The 19,534-nt window shown below is 45.2% G+C and overlaps 1 protein-coding gene across 2 annotated transcripts; it reads left to right on the top strand.

The window, feature by feature from the left end:
• Positions 1 to 456: 456 nt before the first annotated feature.
• On the top strand, positions 457 to 15,623 carry IGBP1 (immunoglobulin binding protein 1). 2 transcript variants are annotated; one of them, XM_038417400.2, is made up of 6 exons: positions 457 to 2,612; positions 4,397 to 4,708; positions 7,856 to 8,051; positions 8,918 to 9,000; positions 12,375 to 12,487; positions 15,091 to 15,623. In XM_038417400.2, exons 1-6 carry the CDS (start codon positions 2,422 to 2,424, stop codon positions 15,234 to 15,236), a joined length of 1,041 nt encoding a protein of 346 aa, XP_038273328.1. In that variant the 5' UTR covers positions 457 to 2,421; the 3' UTR covers positions 15,237 to 15,623. The 2 variants fall into 2 exon arrangements, with proteins under 2 accessions (XP_038273328.1, XP_038273327.1); XM_038417399.2 differs by having other exon boundaries at positions 15,088 to 15,623.
• Positions 15,624 to 19,534: the final 3,911 nt, after the last annotated feature.

Genomic DNA, 19,534 nt, shown 5'->3' with positions numbered 1-19,534 from the left:
CCAGTAGAGCCCTGCAACTCCTTGGAGATCCGCTTTATATCTGCATCTGCGGATATACATTTGGTATCCGCGCAGGGCTCTACTCATAAGACTGATGGGTGAATCCTGGTATGTTTAGTGTGTGTTTAAACGTTATTATTTTTATACATTTTTTTCTGTAATGCTTTTACCTTAAGAATAAAGGTACTGTTGAGAAAGCTGTGTGGTGACTTGTAACTGGTGGCAATATACTGGTCATTATCCTTGAAGAAAAAAGCACAGCCCAGGTGCTGGCCATTAGGCAGACTGACTTGCAGGAAACATCACAGTGTAAGGCAGGGGGCTATGTAAACTTAAAACCTCCCACTCAGAAGGGAGTGGAACAAGGGTCTCTACCCAGAGACAAGTGAGGGCAAGGGTCCTGAAACCTAAGTGGCTACTCCTGGAGTTTCCATATATACATTTGTAGTTTACCCTGAAACTGACACTGACTAATGCATAGAAATCATTTAGCTTCTCAGCAGTGTCCTTGCCTTCTTTAATAGTCCAGTGGTCCTACCAATTCTTTCTCAGGCCTTGTCTACACTACATAATTTTGTTGACAAAAGTCAGCTTTTGTCAACAAAATAGTGGAGGTATACATACTGAAATGCTCCTCCTGCCTATGTAACTCCCTGCTATACCAACATAATAAAACCACCTCAATGAGAGGCATAGGGCTTATGTTGATGTAATTAAGGCACAGACATTCCGTTTCTTATATCGGCTGTTGGCTGTCATTCTTGTAAATTTCATGGCTGGGAGTGGGAAGGCGAGAAGTCCCGCACCACTGCTCCCAGACGGGAACACAGAGATGAGAAGCCCCAGGGAGCAGCTGGGCTCCCGGTGGGGAGCTGTGCAGAGCTGAGAGTTCTGGGTCTGTTTCCCACACTGCCTCTCTTCAGTCAATGGAAGCGCTCCTGGTGAGGATGTGTTCCACTGACAGAAAGAGGGTAGTGTGGACATCAGCCACTGCAGTAATTAATGCAGTGGCTTTAAATCAATCCAACATAGGTCGATTTAATATTGTAGTGTAGACATAGCCTCAGGCTTCCTGCTTCTGATACAAGATATTAAAACAAATGAGATTCTTTAGCTATTTGTTCTTCAAACTCCATTTTGACCCTTCTAACTTCTCTACTGCTTATTGCCTGCAGTAATTTATGCTCCTGTTTTTTGGCCTCATGAAGGACAGACTTACAGATTCTGAAGGATTTTCGTTTGGCTCAAATAGCCTCTCAAATGTTGGCCTCTTAGCTATACTGGTTTCCTCCATGCTTCCTAGTTCCTTTTTTATCCAGCAGTATACATAACTTCTGAGACTCCATTATTGTTTTTTCTTAATAGTATCCCAGCTACCTCTAAGGATTTTATTTCACTTTTAGCTTTAGGGTGTTTTTGACTAACCTCATTTTATTGAAAATTTCTTTTCTCAAGATAATCTGTGGATTGTGGAAAGCAATGTCATGTGTCAATATGAGATGTGTTACAGGCATGGTAGTAATCCAAAGTCGTTAGCATGTCAGATTTTTCTAGTGTGAAGATGGTCATGGAGCTTTAATAAAAAGTAAATTAAGGAAGGGCAGTCTTCTTTTTGCTGCTGTTCCTATAAGGAATTTGTAGGTAAGGTAAGGGAAAGTACACTTTTTCCTGGAGGCTTTGTAGGACAGTAGATTGAGCAGCGTTTGCTCGACCACTGTACAATTAACAGGAATACATTCTAGTGGAGTTGATCACGGCTGACACGTTTCCGATGAATTGACAGGGTTGTTTTAGATATTTGTTGCAGTCCATGGAGGGGCGTCTGGTAAGTCAGATGTCAGCGTGTGCTGGTGCAGCTGGCTCAGAACCCATTTCACTTTTACAGACAATCCTGTACCTGTCTCTAGAGCACACGGTGCCCAGGCCTCCAAGTGCACCAGCCGTTAACGAGTTCACGCACATACCAAGACGGGTGAGCATTGTCCTCATTTTACAGATACCAAGACTGAGGCACAGCGTCGGCAAGGGGAACCGACATGTCTGTGGCACACCCCAGCCCGGGCACAGCTGGCCGCGGAACCCAGGCGTCCTGCCACGCTGGGTGTAAATCACGCTGTCTGCAGGGCTGGGCCGGCAACACCTGGACCCCAGGCTCAGCGGGTGCCCTTCCGCCTTTGCGCAGTGCTAGGCCCAGAGGCACGAACAGCCCAGGAGCATCAACGGGGGGCGCCCGGGGGGGCCCCGAGCTCCCCGCCCGAGAGGAGACTCTCCAGGCTCTGCCCCAGGCCCCGCCGCCTCCGCGCAACACGCTCCTTTCGCCAACCAAGATGGCGTCGCCTCTACTAATATGGCGGCCGGGCGCTGCTGGGCCACTCCCGGCCCCGGAAGTAGTTGCGCGGAGGCACCGCCTCCCTTGCCAAGATGGCGGCGGGGACGGCGGAGGCGCCGCCGCGGCTCTCCGAACTGCTGGAGTCGGGCTGGCAGCTCTTGGACGAGGTGGAGGCCAGTACCGAGCCCTCGTCGGGGGCCCCGGCGCTCCAGGACAAGGTCCGGCGGGGGCTCGACCTCCTGCAGCAGGCAGCCCGCGGCGTAGCGCAGCTCGACCTCTTCAGGTGCGCGGCCGAGCTGCTCCTTCGGGGGGCGGAGGCTTCGGGCTCCGCCGCCCCCTTCCCCCGGGCTCCGCCGCCCCCTCCCCTGGGCGCCCGGCCCCGCCCGCCCTTCCCCCGGGCTCCGCCGCCCCCTTCCCCTGGGCGCCCGGCCCCTTCCCCCGGGGTCCGCCGCCCCCTTCCCCTGGGCGCCCGGCCCCTTCCCCCGGGGTCCGCCGCCCCCTTCCCCTGGGCGCCCGGCCCCTTCCCCCGGGGTCCGCCGCCCCCTTCCCCTGGGCGCCCGGCCCCTTCCCCCGGGGTCCGCCGCCCCCCTCCCCCGGGCGCCCGGCCCCTTCCCCCGGGGTCCGCCGCCCCCTTCCCCTGGGCGCCCGGCCCCTTCCCCGGGGTCCGCCGCCCCCTTCCCCTGGGCGCCCGGCCCCTTCCCCCCGGGGTCCGCCGCCCCCTTCCCCTGGGCGCCCGGCCCCTTCCCCCGGGGTCCGCCGCCCCCTTCCCCTGGGCTCCCGGCCCCTTCCCCCGGGGTCCGCCGCCCCCTTCCCCTGGGCTCCCGGCCCCGCCCGCCCTTCCCCCGGGGTCCGCCGCCCCCTTCCCCTGGGCTCCCGGCCCCGCCCGCCCTTCCCCCGGGGTCCGCCGCCCCCTCCCCTGGGCGCCCGGCCCCGCCCGCCCTTCCCTTGGACGCCCCCCCGTCATCGGACCCTTCCCAGTTCTTAAAATGTCCCCAGTAGGCGGCAGCAGCTCCCTTGCACCGGGGATCCGGCTGTGGCTAGGACCCTGAAGTGGTGTCTTTAGCAGAGGGAAGGGTTTGTAAAATATCGCTAATACAGGCAAGATTATGGAGAGTTAACAGCAGAGCTTTGGTTAGGATCTGGGATTCCCAATGTTTGGATCACTGAATGCTGCTTCTCCTGTAAATACAGTTTCCAAGCAGTGGGTATGAATGAAAATCCCAGAAATAGTGTTTGTGGTAAGTGGGAAAGGACCCCCCGCCGCCACCACCTTTGTGGCACAATTTGGTGGTTACGTTTTACAGAAGGTGAAGAAGCATTTCAAAGAGTGTCAGAACAGATAGGCTTTGTGCAGAATTGTAATACGTGTATATTTGCTCAACTTCAAGAAGTGCAATATTTTTTAAAAATGGACAACATTCTTGATAGAGAAGCAAAAAGCTATATTCTAGTTTTATACTATTTTAGTTTTCAGAGTCCTTCCCAGTGGAGAAACTACCATGTAATGCAGCCACACCTTGCAGATGCGGGACATTGGCTTTCATCACCCATCAGTTGTGCAGCTTGGTCTGTCAGAGGGATTGCTTTATAGTGGCATGAAGTGTTCCATCACCTAAGTGCTAAGCATCCTGCTTCTATTTCCTTGGTGGTCCTGTTAACGAGATCAAGTTAGAGAATTAAAACTGGCCCCTATTAATCAATGGGCCGGTCTACAACTGTTTTAGGAGTGCATAACAATCCATAGAAATATGGTGATGCAGAATGACCCAAACCAATTGCTAAAGAGCATTGTATGTTGTGAGTATTACAGCTCTATCTGGGGCCTTGTCTAGGCTAAGATAAAAGCTATGGTGATATAAAATATTTGCTAACACATTTTAAAAACCCATCTTTTTTCCTAGTTTAGACAAGGCTTCAGAGCTTGCGCTTCAGGAGCTGTCTTCAGCTGAGGAAATGTGTTCCATCCATCCCTTCCTTTTGGTCCTCCCCACCATTGCAGAAATGTGGAGATTACAGCTCTTCCTATACACAGGGCAGAGGTACAGGAAGATCTTATTTCTCTTTCAGCCAAAATGAAGACCTGGAGGAGATTGCATCTGCTGACCTGAAGTATCTGCTGTTACCTGCTTTGTTGGGAGCCCTCACCCTGAAACAGGTCAATCTCAGCAAGCGGCTGGAGCATGTGCAGATTGCTCGTGCCCACTTCATGGACTTCCTGACGCTCTGCAAGAACTACCAGATTGGCAAGTTCCACCTTCCACCAACACCAGAGAGTCCTAAAGAAAATGAGTCTTCGGAGAGTCCTTCGGCAGCTGGCCCATCTGGCAGACAGGCCAGTCTGGTGGCCATGGTGTCTAGTAGACAAGCAAAAATTGAAAGGTAGGTCTGTCTTTTTTTTTTTTTTCTGACTAAAGCAGTTGCAGATACAAAATAAGGGGTGGAAAAGTAGAATATTTCACGGTACAAAATGTACAGTATGATATTATAGAAATGAATATAAAGTGGTAAAGAGAATAGTTTGAATTGTAATTAAAGTGAAAAAACAGTTTTTCGTCATCCATTTATTAAATACATATATTCTAGTTTTCAAGGTATTCACCATAGGTATCATTTAATACTATTAATTTCTCCCTGGGCAGGAGAGTCCTTGATTTAGTACAGCATTCGTTAATAGGCATGTTGATTACAGCTTCTATTCAGTAGTTGTAATCACTCAGGTAACTGAGACCCCATCTTGCACAGAGAGGGACTATTTGTGTAGTATTTACCAGATTGGAGCCTAAAGTTGTAAATGAGAGGAGGAGAAATATTACCAGAGCCACTATTTCAGGGGTGGCCAAACTTACTGACCCGCTGAGCTGCGTACGACAATCTTCAGAAGTTCAAAAGCTGGGGCACCCCTGCTAGAGCTTGGGGTTTTGGTCCTGGTTCTGCTGAAGCCCTGAGCCTCAGCAGGTGCACCCTATGGGGCTGAAGCCCCAATACCCCCATCCCCGCTGGGCAGAAGCTCCTACCCCACGTCAAGGCAGAGATCCTGAGCTCTTCTCACCCCACCCCCCCAGTCTGGTAGGTGGAGAATGGTTGCGGGGAGGGGGGTGGTTTGGAAAAGAGGTTCATGAGCCATGGTTTGGCCTCCCCTGCTCTATTTCAACCTAAGAATGTTAGGTGGTAGAATGTTATTGTATTGGAGTAGCACCCAAAGGCCCCTGTTGGGCACTGTGCAAATACAAACACATGGTCCCAGCCCCAAAGTGTTCATATTCTAAGAGAAATGGATTTGGGATGGTAAAATAGTATAATTTCACTGATCCAATTGTCTCCAAAGCCTTTTTACTGTGATAGGAAAAACACCATACACTTATCAAAGTCCTCAGTACTGCTACCTCTTCTTCAGCATAAACTTTAGTACAACAATTTAAACAATACCTACTTTTCATGTTGTATAATAAGGTATAATGTACATATAAGGTCACCTCTTCCTATGAGACCAAGGTAGTTGGCAACAATATGTATGCTGGGGAAAAATGGTGACATCTTCTCTGTAGATTCTGTTCAAGGGCACGCTGCAGTCAGTTCTCTGATCTGGGAAGTTGGGGATTTCCATTGGCTTGATGTCAGCAGTGAGGAGTCACGTTTACTTGGATAAAGACAAGAATAGTTCACACAAACTGGGAAAGATTTTCTTGTGTGGATTCACCAATACATCTCTGGCCTGCGTGTTCCTACCACCTCTTCCCCCTCACCCTCCATCACCCCAAGTGCATGGAGGCTCTCAACAGTAACTGGTAGGAATGTGGTAGAATTCTAGAGTCTTGGGAGTAGTAATAAAACGTGTGGTGTCCTTGGAGTAACTTATTTGAAGAGGACTGCCCTACTTCAAAGTATTAAGGTTGGCTGGGAATGGGTCACTTTCCCTGTAATGCTCCAGGAGGGAAGCTGGAGGTCTGGTCCTTCTGTTGCTTAGCATTATGCTTCTCCAGCCCCTCAGTATTGAATTTTGTAAGAGATTCTTCTGAATGATCTGCCCTTCCAACCCCCTTAGTTTCCCTCTCCTTGGTTCTTAATGTTTTATTCTGATGACCCCAGAAAGGATTCCCTAGCTGAGTTTATCACTGAAACTGGGCATAAGGGGCTAGCCTTAGAAGTGTATCTGATTTAAATAATAATCCCATAAAGTAATAAAACAGCTCCCTGTTTTCTAGTTCAGGTATCCTTTTGCACTTTAAACTCAAGGATTCAGACTTTGAAGCCCAGATCTCTGTCTAGCTAGGAATTACTGCATCCTATAGGATCCCCTCTGACATCTTTATTTCTTAAGAAGGGTCTAAATAGCTCTCATGTTGGCACTAAAGATTTTAGGCCATGAAGTTCGAGTGCCTCTTTCCTTCAGGTGATCCCTCCATTAGGAGTATTGGTTGTGTTGTGTGGGGGAATGCCTCTGCCAATGCACTATCTATTCTATGCATAGGTCACTTTAGCTCAGCTTCTACCATAATAAAATTTACTTGAGAAAAACCAAATGACCCTTGCTGGAATATTTTATGCACGGTGGGTGGTTTTTTCTATTTGTTTTTTCCACCAGATACCCATGATGGCTATTGTTGGAGAAGCTCCTGGGTGTTAAGTACTCCCTTACTTGCAGTTATTCACACATCCTGTCAGTATGACTTTTCTCTTTTAAAGAACTAATTTCCTGAAGATGACACCAGAACCACTTTAAAATTGTATCTCTGGTTTTCATTAATAGTCAGCAGGCTTCTTGGGATCTCAGCCAGCCTCTTGTTTGAAATATATCTTATTCAACAGCAAAGTGGAGATACCTGCAGCCAAGTCTGTTCTTACCCACACTGCAATAATTAGCCATCAAAAACTCCCCTTTTGTATATTTTTTCAGTTCCCAAAATTGTATAAGGCACCTCACAAAGACAGGTGAAGATCCCATGCTTGCTCCAAAGAGTTTATAATCTAAACTTGAGCTGACACATCAAAGAAGGATCAAAACCCAGACAAAGTGAAGTGAAGGGGAGGGGAAAGGGAGACTGTAGCAGATTTCCCTCTTGTATTGAGCTATATGCATGTGACTGTTTATATATTCTCAGTACCTTACAGGGGAAAGGGAAGGCCTTTAGTCAAGAAGATAAATCCACCTACTGGATGCTGATTAGCCTGGGAAGAATGTCCTTGTACTCCATGTCAGGGTTCTCCAACTATAGTTTGTGGGGCTCTTTGCCAATGGTCTCCAGATAATGGGCTGGTCATAAAGTGCTGACTTGTATTGAAACATATTACTTTACTAATATACTTTTCCCTGTAAGCTGCTGCTGTAGTTCTGTTGGGATGTATTCTAATTCTGAACTTCAGGGGTACTTGTTCCAAAAGGTAATTTCTCTAATAAAATGTGATCCACGCTAAGACAACATCCTGAACACTCTTTGCTTTACAGTCAGCTGTGTCAGAGTACTATCTGTTAAAAAGTTGTTTGAAAGAGGTTCTTTAAATGATCCTATCTCTTCCTCCCTGAGGCAGATATAAACAGAAGAAGGAGGTGGAGAATAGGTTGGCCTCAATGAAAGCTTTTGTGGAGAGTGGCCAGGTGGAGGAGGAACAGATACGGGAATTCTATCTGTTGCAAATCCAGAAGTGGATCACTACGAGCCTGGAGGAAATCGAGAGCATTGACCAGGAAATGGTGATTTTGAGAGGAAGGAATGCACTAAAACAGGTATGAGATTTGGGATATGTCGTGGGGTATGGGGCTTGTAGGTTTTGTGTACGATGGCAGTTGATGATGAACATAGGTGAGACTGAAACAAAATAAAAGATTATCAGATTGTTTCAATGGCAGAGCTTATTAGTGTACTTTCATATGTGAAGTCATGGGTTAAAATCCTACATAGATCACAAGTGAAATGAATGGAGGGGTCTCTGTTTAATGCCTAAAGAATATTTGTCTGTATTAACAAACCAGGACCAAATCTGACATGACCTTTTCTAGTTGTGGGTAGTCAAGGCTTGAAATAGCAGTGTGTTGCACATCAGACTTGCAGTACACTAAGGACTGCTAGGGCAAACCTGCCCCATCAGTTTCCCTACACTATGCCAGATTGTCAGACCCTCACTCTTAAAATAATCTGCGACAGTTAAAATAATAATCCAGTGATCTTTTAAGCATGCAGTCTTGGCTTTCAGAATGTCCAGGTGCCGTCTGAAAGGAGTGACCCTGTTGAACAGTAAAAGCCCCTTCAGCAACATGTGACAGCTGTATCATACAGGATGATGCTGCTTTCAAGAGTTCAGGCTTTGTGCTGTTCACTTAAAATGTCTGCTGGTTAGAATTAGAAAAAAACATTAAATGGGTACTGCATAAAATAGTCCAGCTTTATTTGAGACATAGACTTGTTTTGTGCACTTCAATGACCTGTCACTGTGAATCAGACCTCCCAGCTGCAGTGTAGACCTATCCTCTGTACTTTTCTCTGACTGCAGAGGTGGCGCTCTTCTCATGCTCTGCACTAGAGGACATGGAGGGGAATGCAGGTTAGGTTATTCTGAAGGTAAATTTGTTTGCTTTTTGTTTCCCATCTCAAGGCTTCAGCACCTCCTCAGACTTCTCAGCGTCCCAGGACTGCAATGAAACCTTTCGTTCTCACCCGGGACTCCATGCAGGCTAAGTATGTTGCACCATAATAATGTTAGATGCAATCTCTGTCATATGGCTCCATTTTCCTGGAAGTAGTGAGCACAGTGCTGCTTGGAATGTGTTTACAAAAGGCTAAGCTGGGCTCAGGGCATTCTTTCATGTCCAAAGGAAATACTTTTTCAAAACCTGCACCAAATCAGGATGGCTTTTATTGTATGTGGTGGGTCTGGAGCCTGTAAGATGATACCTCCTCCTGCCTTTCCTTTTCTTAATTCTCCTCTACCAGCATGCTCCAATATGCTGTCCTATGTCCCCTTCTCCTGGTGAGGAGGAAGAGAAGATCGTCTTAGCAGCATCTCTCTGTGGAATACACTGATCCAAGAGTACCACCATATCTGTGGTCTGTTTTCTTTATATTTGGTTAGCTGGGGAGAGTTCCCAGCTGGCAAGGCTTCCTTTGCCCCTCTCTGAGCCCTCAATGTGTCATACCTGCATCGATGTTGCTACTCGAGCAGAGGGTCTCTTAGCACTTCCTTTACCAATCTAGGGCTTGAAACAGAGCCAAGAAAGGAAAGAAGGTTGGTGGCTAGTAGGCAGTCTGAGTTGGCCCACTGTGCTGCTCTTTGCTTCACCTTTGTTACAGTCCCTTCTCGTCCTGTGTTTAAAGGAAATTTTACTCCTGCAAACCTTGAGATCTTGGATCTGTCCCTAGGAGTGAGGTGCATGTTTGTGCTCAAAGGATCTGGGTAACTCTGGTGTGGTTTGTCAGTGTCAGTCTCTAATGTGAAGTGTCAATGTGTTAGAACCAGTGAAAGCTGTGAGTTCAGAAGCAGTGTGCCATTAGACTGATGGACAAACTCAGGAAAACACTGTCATATAGTCGAAATAAACAAACTTGATAGTGAAGCATAAGATGTTATCTACTAGAGAGGTCTGCTGTGTTTTTTGAGAAACATAACTCCTTAATTGTAGCTGTTAACAGGAAGTGCACCAAATGGGTTCAGAGTTTTATATTTGTATACATACCAGTTAATTGTATTGGAAGGAGTATGGTTGCAAGGTCTTTTGTCACCATCCTGTGCTAGTCTTTTGTTGGGATCTCAGAATGTGTTTACTTAGATAAGTAAAGGACTGTGGATTCTGAGCTTGGTTCCTAGTTGCTTCGTGTTCTACAGCAAGCATGTCGGGCTGTTGTCTGTCCATACCCTCTGGGGTGAACTGATGCTGCTTCAAGGGCCCTAAGAGCTGAGCGGCTCTCTGCCTTTTAGACATCTGGGATGATATCCGTGGATGTCAGGTTACTGGAGAACAAATTGCTGTAGACTTGAACTCTATATAAATACATTAGTTCCAGTACAAACCATGTTTATGTCCCGCACAGCATTATAAGATAAATGTAAGGTGTCCCAAAGTAGGTATGTGTATCATAACACACATTAGAAGTTCCTAGCCATTAGAGACTTGAACTGCAACTGCTGAGAGCCCCAAGTCCCCAGAGGAGGGGTTGATTGCAACTACTTGTGCAGAATAACATCATCTATCCAGAGTTCACAGATGTGTGTATATGGATTAAGCCATAGTGGCAGACTCCAGACTAGAAGTAGCTCTCTTCCAGAAGATGGCAAAATGCAGTATGCGACCAATTTGCTGTTTCCCTATCCTTTTTGATAAAGGACCCCACAAGGCCACACTACAGGTTGTGGGACAGAGCAAGACTGGAAATGGAGGAAGAGACATTTCTAGCCTTATAGCAATATTACTGTAATGTCCAATTTGAGGGGGAAAATTAAAAAAGGAACAAAAAGTTTCCAGAGCTTGGTGGTTCCCCCTTTGCTGTTCCTGGTGATCTTAAATTATTTTGATGGGACAGTGACACAATACAGCAGGCGATCTAGGAGATGGAAGGGTATGCATGTAAAGTTACTAAATGGAAAGATTGTAGGAAGAGCAAGTCAATGAAAGCACCCAAATCTGTGTTCTGCAGTGACTGATATAGTAAATAAAATGGATTGTTGCCAGATCTTCATTGTGGCCATTAGATGCAAAAATGAATAAGCCAAATAAATGGAACTGAGCTAAAAGTAGCAGGAGACAGCATTGGTTACACCCTGACTTTGACCGATGAGCCTAATAAGGAACAGAAGCAATAAGGATTCAGTAGTCCTGGGATATTGTCAGACCAAGAGCCTGAAGAAAGTAAGAGCAGGCTGGAGGGGAACAAAGTGTATATTGTAGAAAGAGAAACCTCTTCAGTGGACTGGATGAGAGTCTAAAATATTCTCTGGGGAGCAATTTTTAAAGCAAGGCTGTGAGTTCACACTCTCAGAAGATGGTAGGGCAAGCAGCCATGGCCAGAAGCTATGGAATCAAAAAGCTAAATCAGAGTAATTTGTTAGTGGAACAGACTCATTGGGAAGGTGGCTGAGGCACTATACTTGCAGAATCGAGATCAGGAGCGATGAGATGCTGGTGGGAAGGATTCATAAAGTTCTGAGTGATGACCGAATTGGCCTTGTCTGGCCTTTCTGTGGGACTCCAGAACACGGTTCCTTGCTGGGACTTGCGTTCATTTACAAGAAAACTGAAAGGAGTTTGCTCTGAGGAGAGATAGAAGAGTCTCTAATATTCACAAAGGATCCAGAATAAAGACCCTGAATGCAAGGATCAGACTATAAACTCTGGCTATAAGCTCAAGCCTGTGGAGAAATTGGAATGATTTGTGCTGCTTTAACTAGACAACGCAGAGATCTTTGACTAGAAAAGGCGTATGTACAGGGATGGAATCTTAAGGCATTCTGTTCTAGAGTCCTTAACTATCTTCTGAGGATGTCATTCTGGGGCCAGTCTTATTAGTTTGATATGTGCATGGACCTAAGTTCATCTTACCATTTTTATAATAATTGCATGTTTCAGGTGCTCCTCATACAGGAAGATCTCAAACAGCATTGCAGATTTATTAGCTACCACCCTTGAAATGCAGTCACTTTGTGGGGAGAACATCAGCCAGGCAGATGATTTTCTGTGCACTGCAGCATCATAAGGGAAGAGATTTTTGGTCAATGATACTAGGTCTTATTCTATCTCTTACCAAATGGGCCAAAAGGAGGTTAATATCTGAACAGAACTTGCAGGGTCACACTTTCCTTTTATTTTAAATATTATACTCAACATAACAGAAGAAATAACATAGATGGTACAAATCAAGAGAGTCATTTAAACAGGCAGACTAAGGACTTTCTTGAATGGGAGGTCAGAATGTCCTTGATAAGTTGGGGCTGCCCTGGGAAGACTCATCTTGGTATGTTGTGGGTACCTGCGATATGAGGCTGCAACAGGAGTATTAATTTGACATAGAATGTGTACTGTGTATGTAGCTTTATGTTAACTATCTATTTCTTCCTACAGGGTGTTAGGAGCTGGCTATCCTAGCCTGGCGACGATGACAGTAAATGATTGGTATGAACAGCGCTGTAAACAGGACCTCTTTCCCGATAAAGGCATACCCCAGACAACAGCAGGTATGGAGCAGTAAGGAAAACGTAAATGCGGGTGCTAATGATCCTAGGAATCACAAACCAGTGTGCATTATTGCAGTGCCAGGAAAATTGGTTGAAACAATAATTCTACACAATTATAAAACAACCAGATAAACATAATCATAGAATATTAGGGTTGGAAGAGACCTCAGGAGGTCATCTAGTCCAATCCCCTGCTCAAAGCAGGACCAACACCAACTAAATCATCCCAGCCAAGGATGGGCTTTAAAAACCTCTAAGGATGGAGATTCCACCACCTCCCTAGGTAACCTAGTCCAGTGCTTCACCACCCTTCTAGTGAAAAAGTTTTTCCTAATATCCAGCCTAAACCTCCCTCACTGCAACTTGAGACCATTACTCTTTGTTCTGTCATCTGGTACCACTGATACCACTGAGAACAGCCTAGATCCATCCTCTTTGGAACCCCCTATCAGCTAGTTGAAAGCAGCTATCAAATCCCCCCTCACTCTTCTCTTCTGTCGACTAAATAACCTCAGTTCCCTCAGCCTCTCCTCATAAATCATGTGCCCCAGCCCCCTAATCATTTTTATTACCCTCTGCTGGACTCTCTCCAATTTGTCTATGTCCCTTTTGTAGTGGGGGGACCAAAACTGGACACAATACTCCAGATGTGGCCTCACCAGTGCCAAAGAGAGGGGAATAATCACTTCCCTCGATCTGCTGGCAGTGCTCCTACTAATACAGCCAAATATGCTGTTGGCCTTCTTGGCAACGAGGGCACACTGCTGACTCATATCCATCTTGTCGTCCACTAATCCCCTGGTCCTTTTCTGCAGACTGCTTCTTAGCCAGTCGGTCCCCAGCCTGTAGCAGTGTATGGGATTCTTCCTTCCTAAATGCAGGACTCTACACTTGTCCTTGTTGAACCTCATCAGTTTTCTTTTGGCCCAATCCTCCAATTTGTCTAGGTCACTCTGGATCTTATCCCTATCCTCCAGCATATCTACCTCTCCCCCCATCTTAGTGTCATCTGTGAACTTGCTGAGGGTGCAGTTAATCCCATCATCCAGATCACTGATAAAGATGTTGAACAAAACTGGCCCCAGGACCAATCGCTGGGGCACTCCGCTCAATACTGGCTCGCAACTAGACATTGAGCCATTGATCACTACCCATTGAGCCTGACAATCTAGCCAGCTTTCTATCCACCTTATTGTCCATACAATAATATATAATACGATGGAGACAAGCTGAAACATCTTTTGTAAAGAAAAAATCTGACTCTAATCTACTAGTATTCTGTGAGCTTGTTAACAAAATAGGAACAGACATGCTTTTTGAAAATCCAGATATGCTGTAATCTGTTGTCCTTCAAAGTCTGTCACAAAAGGCTATTAAGAAAACTAAGTAGCAGTATGGTGACAGGCAAAGTATTGTCATGGTTCTGAAACTGGCTGAGACAGAAAACAAAAGGAAGAAAAAAAACTAGCGAAGAATGCAAGGAACTTCAGAGGGACCTAACAAACCTAGCTGAATGAGCAACACAATGGCAGATGAGTGTTGGAAAATGTAAGCTAGTGTGCCTCAGAAGGAATCATTTGAACTCATCATGCAAAGAACTGGGTTCTTAATTAACTGTAACCACTCAAGAAAGATATTTGAGTGTCACTGCAGACCTCTCAATGAAACCAGCTGTTCAATATGCAGCAGCAGTCCAAAAAGCAAACAGTGATAGGATGTATTGAGTGGGATGGAGAACAGTACTGAAAACATATTGCCATAATATAAATCAGGGCACACCTTCTCTTAGATCAGAACTGAACACTCTTATTCTATCTTTTTTGAGATGGGCTGACCAGAAATCAAAGGGTCTGTATATGGGCAACGAAAGTGATGAAAGGTTTTGGAGAGACCTCTATTTGAAAAGGTACACAGTACAGTTTAGAGAAGAGATAAATAAAAGGGACTATGATAGTTACTTAAAAACAAAACCCAAGATACAAAAAAAGTAAAGGGTAAATGGGAAGACCCATTCTCATAATACAAAAACAGGGAACACTTAATGAAAGTGAAAGATAGTCCCAGCCCCAAAGAAATTATCTGTAAATTGGTGAAATTACTAGCATCATGAGGCCCTGGACTGTAGGCACTACTGCAAATAAATTAAAGTAATATACTAAACTGGCAAGGAAATACTTTTTTTTTGTTTGTTTTTTTTTAACATAATTAACCACTGGAACTCCCTGGCACGTCGTCTCTTAAGTAAGAGCTTCACAGGATTAAAACAAGAATTAGACACTTAAATGAATGAGTATATCCACAGTTATTTGAGTAGAAGAACAGAAAGGATATAAGCCTTTGTGCTTCAGGGCATAAGTCAGCCATTAACTGAGGGGGTTAGAAAGAAACTTTCTCTGTGGGTATGTTGTTTCATAATTGGCCACTGCGGAATTTCTTGCACCTTTCTCTGAAACAGGCTACCAATCTAGATAAACCATTAGGATGATCCCATATGGCAAGTCCTTTGTTCTTAAAGATCATATTCCAGGAGACATCACTACAGAGAACTCATTTGTTTCCATCTCCCTGTGTGGTAGCTTACTCTTTTTCTTGACCATCAGCAGATCTTGATGAAGAGGAGCTGCAGAAAGAGCAGCAGGAGAAGAAGGTGGAAGAGGATGATGAGGAAACTCTACGGAAAGCTCGAGGCTGGGAGGACTGGAAGGACACACACCCAAGGGGATATGGCAACCGAAAGAACATGGGCTGACTGTCAAAGGGATGAGTAGGGCAGGAGAGTCTCAACTGAATGCACTCCATGATATAGCAGGAATATATAGCTGTACATATGCAGGGAGGTCCTTGGTTTCTGCTGGGTGTCACCTATGGAAGGGGAGTGAACAGGACAGTTTACATTTTGATTTACATTAAATATCAGAATGTGCACTTGTCATGGGGTGATGGTGATGTGGCAAAACTTCATCAAGTGGGGAGCCTTTACTTGAGGAATCAGAGTAAAACTTCCGTGATCCTCCTAATCAGATGGAGTTGTTGTTAAGCAGAAAGTCTATTAATTTGAAAGTGGCTCTTTGTATTGTTGATGGCTGTATTTATTTTTCTCTATTTTTAAAAGAATAAATTTTCTTGTGCTGCTTAATCCTTCACGTAAAGTCTCTTGCTCCTGGTCCCATCCTCTACCTGTGTTTCTTTATCATGCTGGTGTGCCCTTCCAGGGCACTGGACAGTGGCGGACAGCTGGACAGTATGGGAAGTAAGAGTTTAGACAACAATTTGTAGGAGCAAGTGATCAGTTGAGGCTCTGAAGCGGGAGTTCACAAACACATGATTCATCTTTTGTGAAGGGCTGTAGTTACAAAGAGTACCTCCTGTGCAACCAGCAAGTGATGGCGCTGCTTCCAGTGTCCAACATATTTATTCTTTGCCGGCTGGCTAACAGAAATAATGTCTTTCTGTGTAATAAAGGCAAGATGTCTCAAGGACACTGGCTTTAAATGATGGTAATAGACTCAATACAACTGCCACAGTAGGGATGTCAGCCTCCAACACTGCCGCAGTCTCCATTTAAATTTAAAATGGAGACTTTGGGTGGCTATAATGCTTCTCTAGAGAATACAAAAGAGCTGCTTGTGTCTTGAGACCCACTTCTGACCAATAAGTGAAATAAAGGTAAATATCAAGGAGAGACCAGAACTACTTACGGGGCTAAGAAATGAGGTGATATTAAAGGGAAATTCTAGGCTGTTCATCAAGACAAGCTGTTTGGATTGTTTAAAGCTAGTTTAGATGGAATACTTAATGTGGGGGTGGGGAGGGAAAGCTGTAGGGAATAATAATCCTGTATTGGCTGGGAAGGGGGGATAGACTAGGTAACATAACTGCTGTGTCACATTTGGCATGGAGTTGCAACTGCTTTACTGGATAGAGAACCTAAAAAGAGAAATTGCTCGCCAGCAGCTCTGCACTATACTGCCCCCTCCCCTTGCATGTTTGTCAGGGATCAGTAATGGTTTCTGAACCTGTTCTATAATTGTTCAGCTAATGAAAGCTTTGTTACAACTGTTTGACTTAACAACGTTGACTAAATTTCTTGTCTGGGAACATGGTCAGTCTGGGGGATAGAGCAGGCCATTAGATATTTGCCACCTCTGATTTCCGAAGTTCATCTTGGAATTTCCACCGACAGCCCAGTTAATCTCCTGTCTCTGTTTATCTTTTTGGGAATGAAGTCTATTTTTTAGAAAGGCTTAGTGCTCATTCTTTATATCTAGTAGTTGGTACCAAAAGTAGCTAGAGTTCTGGTCCTGCTTGGCAGAGTCCTGGGTGGAGAGAGGTTCAGTACTGGGTACTGAAATTCACTCTAATTTACAAAAGCAGATATTTTAGGAAGGGAGATTCTGCATACCTGCAACTTCCTCCATGCTGCTGTTGTCAGTGTGGTCAGTGCTGCAGTACAAGAGGCTCTGTACTGTTTTGGCTGACCTAAAAACTCAGAATGGGCTCCTGAGAACTAATTTTAATGAGAAAGTAACCCTGTGCATGGACAAACCCAGTTTGCCAGAGTTGCACATCTGTGTCTTGGAGTCTCTGCTGCTTCAAGCATGTGGCCCATGCACACAATGAAATTCTTTTGGTCAGCAGTGTTTGTTGGGGCTGTGTCTGCACTCTAGGTGTCCTCCAGCACCAGAGCAAAAAGGATGGAGGAAACTCAATTGTTCCTTAATTCTTTCTTGCTGCAGCAAGATGGAACCCTTGCAGGGTTTGCTTCTCTGTGACTCTATTGTAGTTAGTGTTAATTTAGTTGGGTTTAGAAAAAAGGGGTTGTACCCATGTTATCAGTACTAATTAGGCCTTTGGTCACTGAAACCAAGGTACCACATACAGCAGCTGAGACATTGAAACTATCTACTTCCCCTACCCTAGGCAGAAGGGATACTGGAGTGCCCCAGAGTACACCAGAAAGGGTAGCCTCACCATCTCCTCCATTAGGACATAGTAGAGTCTTATCTCCTGCTCATCTCCCATCCCCTCCATTGAGTCTTTCCCTGACTTTCCAGTGTGGAGCTGAGACTGCTTTTAAAACAGGAGATGGCATGGATCTCACAGGAAGCAAGTTCCTGGCATCCTCCTCTGTGTCCATCAGTCCAATATCCATATGCTTGAGTCATGGCCCTGGGGTAGGCAGCCACATACCTGCAAGCCAACATCCTTTTACCCTCTTTTAGGGTTAAATCCTCTTATCCTAAGAGGCAGAATAGATCTTCCCAACCAGGTCAGTTAGTGCAACCATAGCTCCTAGAGAGACAGGAGAAACAATTGATCCTAGTGGCAATTTTGATGAAGCAGTCAATCTCTCTATGCCAGTGGTTTTCAACCTTTTTTTCATTTGCGGACCCCTACAAAAGTTTGAATGGAGGTGCGGACCCCTTTGGAAATCTTAGACATAGTCTGTGAACCCTCCAGAGGTCAACGGACCACTGGTTGAAAACCACTGCTCTGTGCCTTGTCCAGTGGATGACTTCAACGTATTCCAAGACCTGAAATGTATGGCCAAGACCCTTAACGTGCCACTGGAAGTAGTGCAAGAGAAGTCACACAAGCCGCTAGATATTCTGCACCCTTCTATACCTGATAGATTCATCGTGTCTATTTACAAGGGATCGTTAGAGCCTGCAAAGGACAAGAGTGGGCTCCATGTGGACAAATGAAGAGAGAACAGTTACTTTCCTTATAGCAATGGTGGTTCTTCAGCTTGAGTTGTCCACATGGATTCCACAACCATTTTTGCTGCTGCTAAGGCGTGCTACACTTCTTCTATTCTGTACTGGCAAAGGAGCTGAGGGGTGTTGGGCATGCTTCACTCTTTATGCCCTCAGTGTGGGGTAAGGGCATCCAAGGCCCAGGAGTTGCCCCAGTGGCTGCTGCTGGCCAAAAGAACCTGATCTCACATGTAAGGGGTGCATTTGCATCAAGAGAAGGAGCCATATAGACAAAATCTCTCAAAGAACCACAGTTACTGTAAGGTAAGTAAGTGTTCTTTTTGACTGACTCTCAAACTAGAACACAAAACTCTGACCCAGTTGTTTATGGTAGAGCAGCCTAGCATGTGCAATGAAAAAAACAAGTTTAAATTTTCACAATGCATGGTGTTGACTTGGTGGAAGATGCCAATTTGTTAAATCTCATCTATAATTACCAGGATTAGATGTTTCAGAGTAGCAGCCGTGTTAGTCTGTATTCGCAAAAAGAAAAGGAGTACTTGTGGCACCTTAGAGACTAACAAATTTATTAGAGCATAAGCTTTCGTGAGCTACAGCTCACTTCATCGGATGCATTTGGTGGAAAAAACAGAGGAGAGATTTATATACACACACACAGAGAACATGAAACAATGGGTTTATCATACACACTGTAAGGAGAGTGATCACTTAAGATAAGCCATCACCAACAGCAGGGGGGGGAAGGAGGAAAACCTTTCATGGTGACAAGCAGTGCTCCATGAAAGGTTTTCCTCCTTCCCCCCCCCTGCTGTTGGTGATGGCTTATCTTAAGTGATCACTCTCCTTACAGTGTGTATGATAAACCCATTGTTTCATGTTCTCTGTGTGTGTGTATATAAATCTCTCCTCTGTTTTTTCCACCAAATGCATCCGATGAAGTGAGCTGTAGCTCACGAAAGCTTATGCTCTAATAAATTTGTTAGTCTCTAAGGTGCCACAAGTACTCCTTTTCTTTTTACCAGGATTAGATGTAATGTTGAGAAGAGAATCAAAATGCAACTTGTCGAGAGCCGTGCTAGGAGCCGGTCTTAGCTGGAGGTTCATCTGTATGTACAACCTAGTCCAAGGGAAGCACCAGGCTGCAATAGCTGTGAGGCTAACCTCTTGTATTTAGAGGTGGAGACCAATCAGTCTGTAGTGAATATGCACTAGTGACTTATAAAAATCTAGAAGTCTTACAGACTCTCAAATCCAAACCAGTCTGTAGCAAATAGATACTCCTTTTCTTTTTGCAAATACAGACTAACATGGCTGCTACTCTGGAAGATGG

Source organism: Dermochelys coriacea, chromosome 9 (genome assembly GCF_009764565.3).
Source record: "Dermochelys coriacea isolate rDerCor1 chromosome 9, rDerCor1.pri.v4, whole genome shotgun sequence".
NCBI classification, from domain to species: Eukaryota; Metazoa; Chordata; order Testudines; family Dermochelyidae; genus Dermochelys; species Dermochelys coriacea.
The sequence above is the reverse complement of the archived record's forward strand: the minus strand, read 5'-3'. Positions and strand labels throughout refer to the sequence as shown.

Bases quoted from the DNA above. Each gene is read 5' to 3' on its own strand.
- IGBP1 (XM_038417399.2), top strand. From the start codon at position 2,422: ATGGCGGCGGGGACGGCGGAGGCGCCGCCGCGGCTCTCCGAACTGCTG. The intron at 4,709-7,855 runs GTAGGTCTGTCT...TCCCTGAGGCAG, and splicing joins AGACAAGCAAAAATTGAAAG to ATATAAACAGAAGAAGGAGG. The intron at 12,488-15,087 runs GTATGGAGCAGT...CTTGACCATCAG, and splicing joins CATACCCCAGACAACAGCAG to CAGATCTTGATGAAGAGGAG.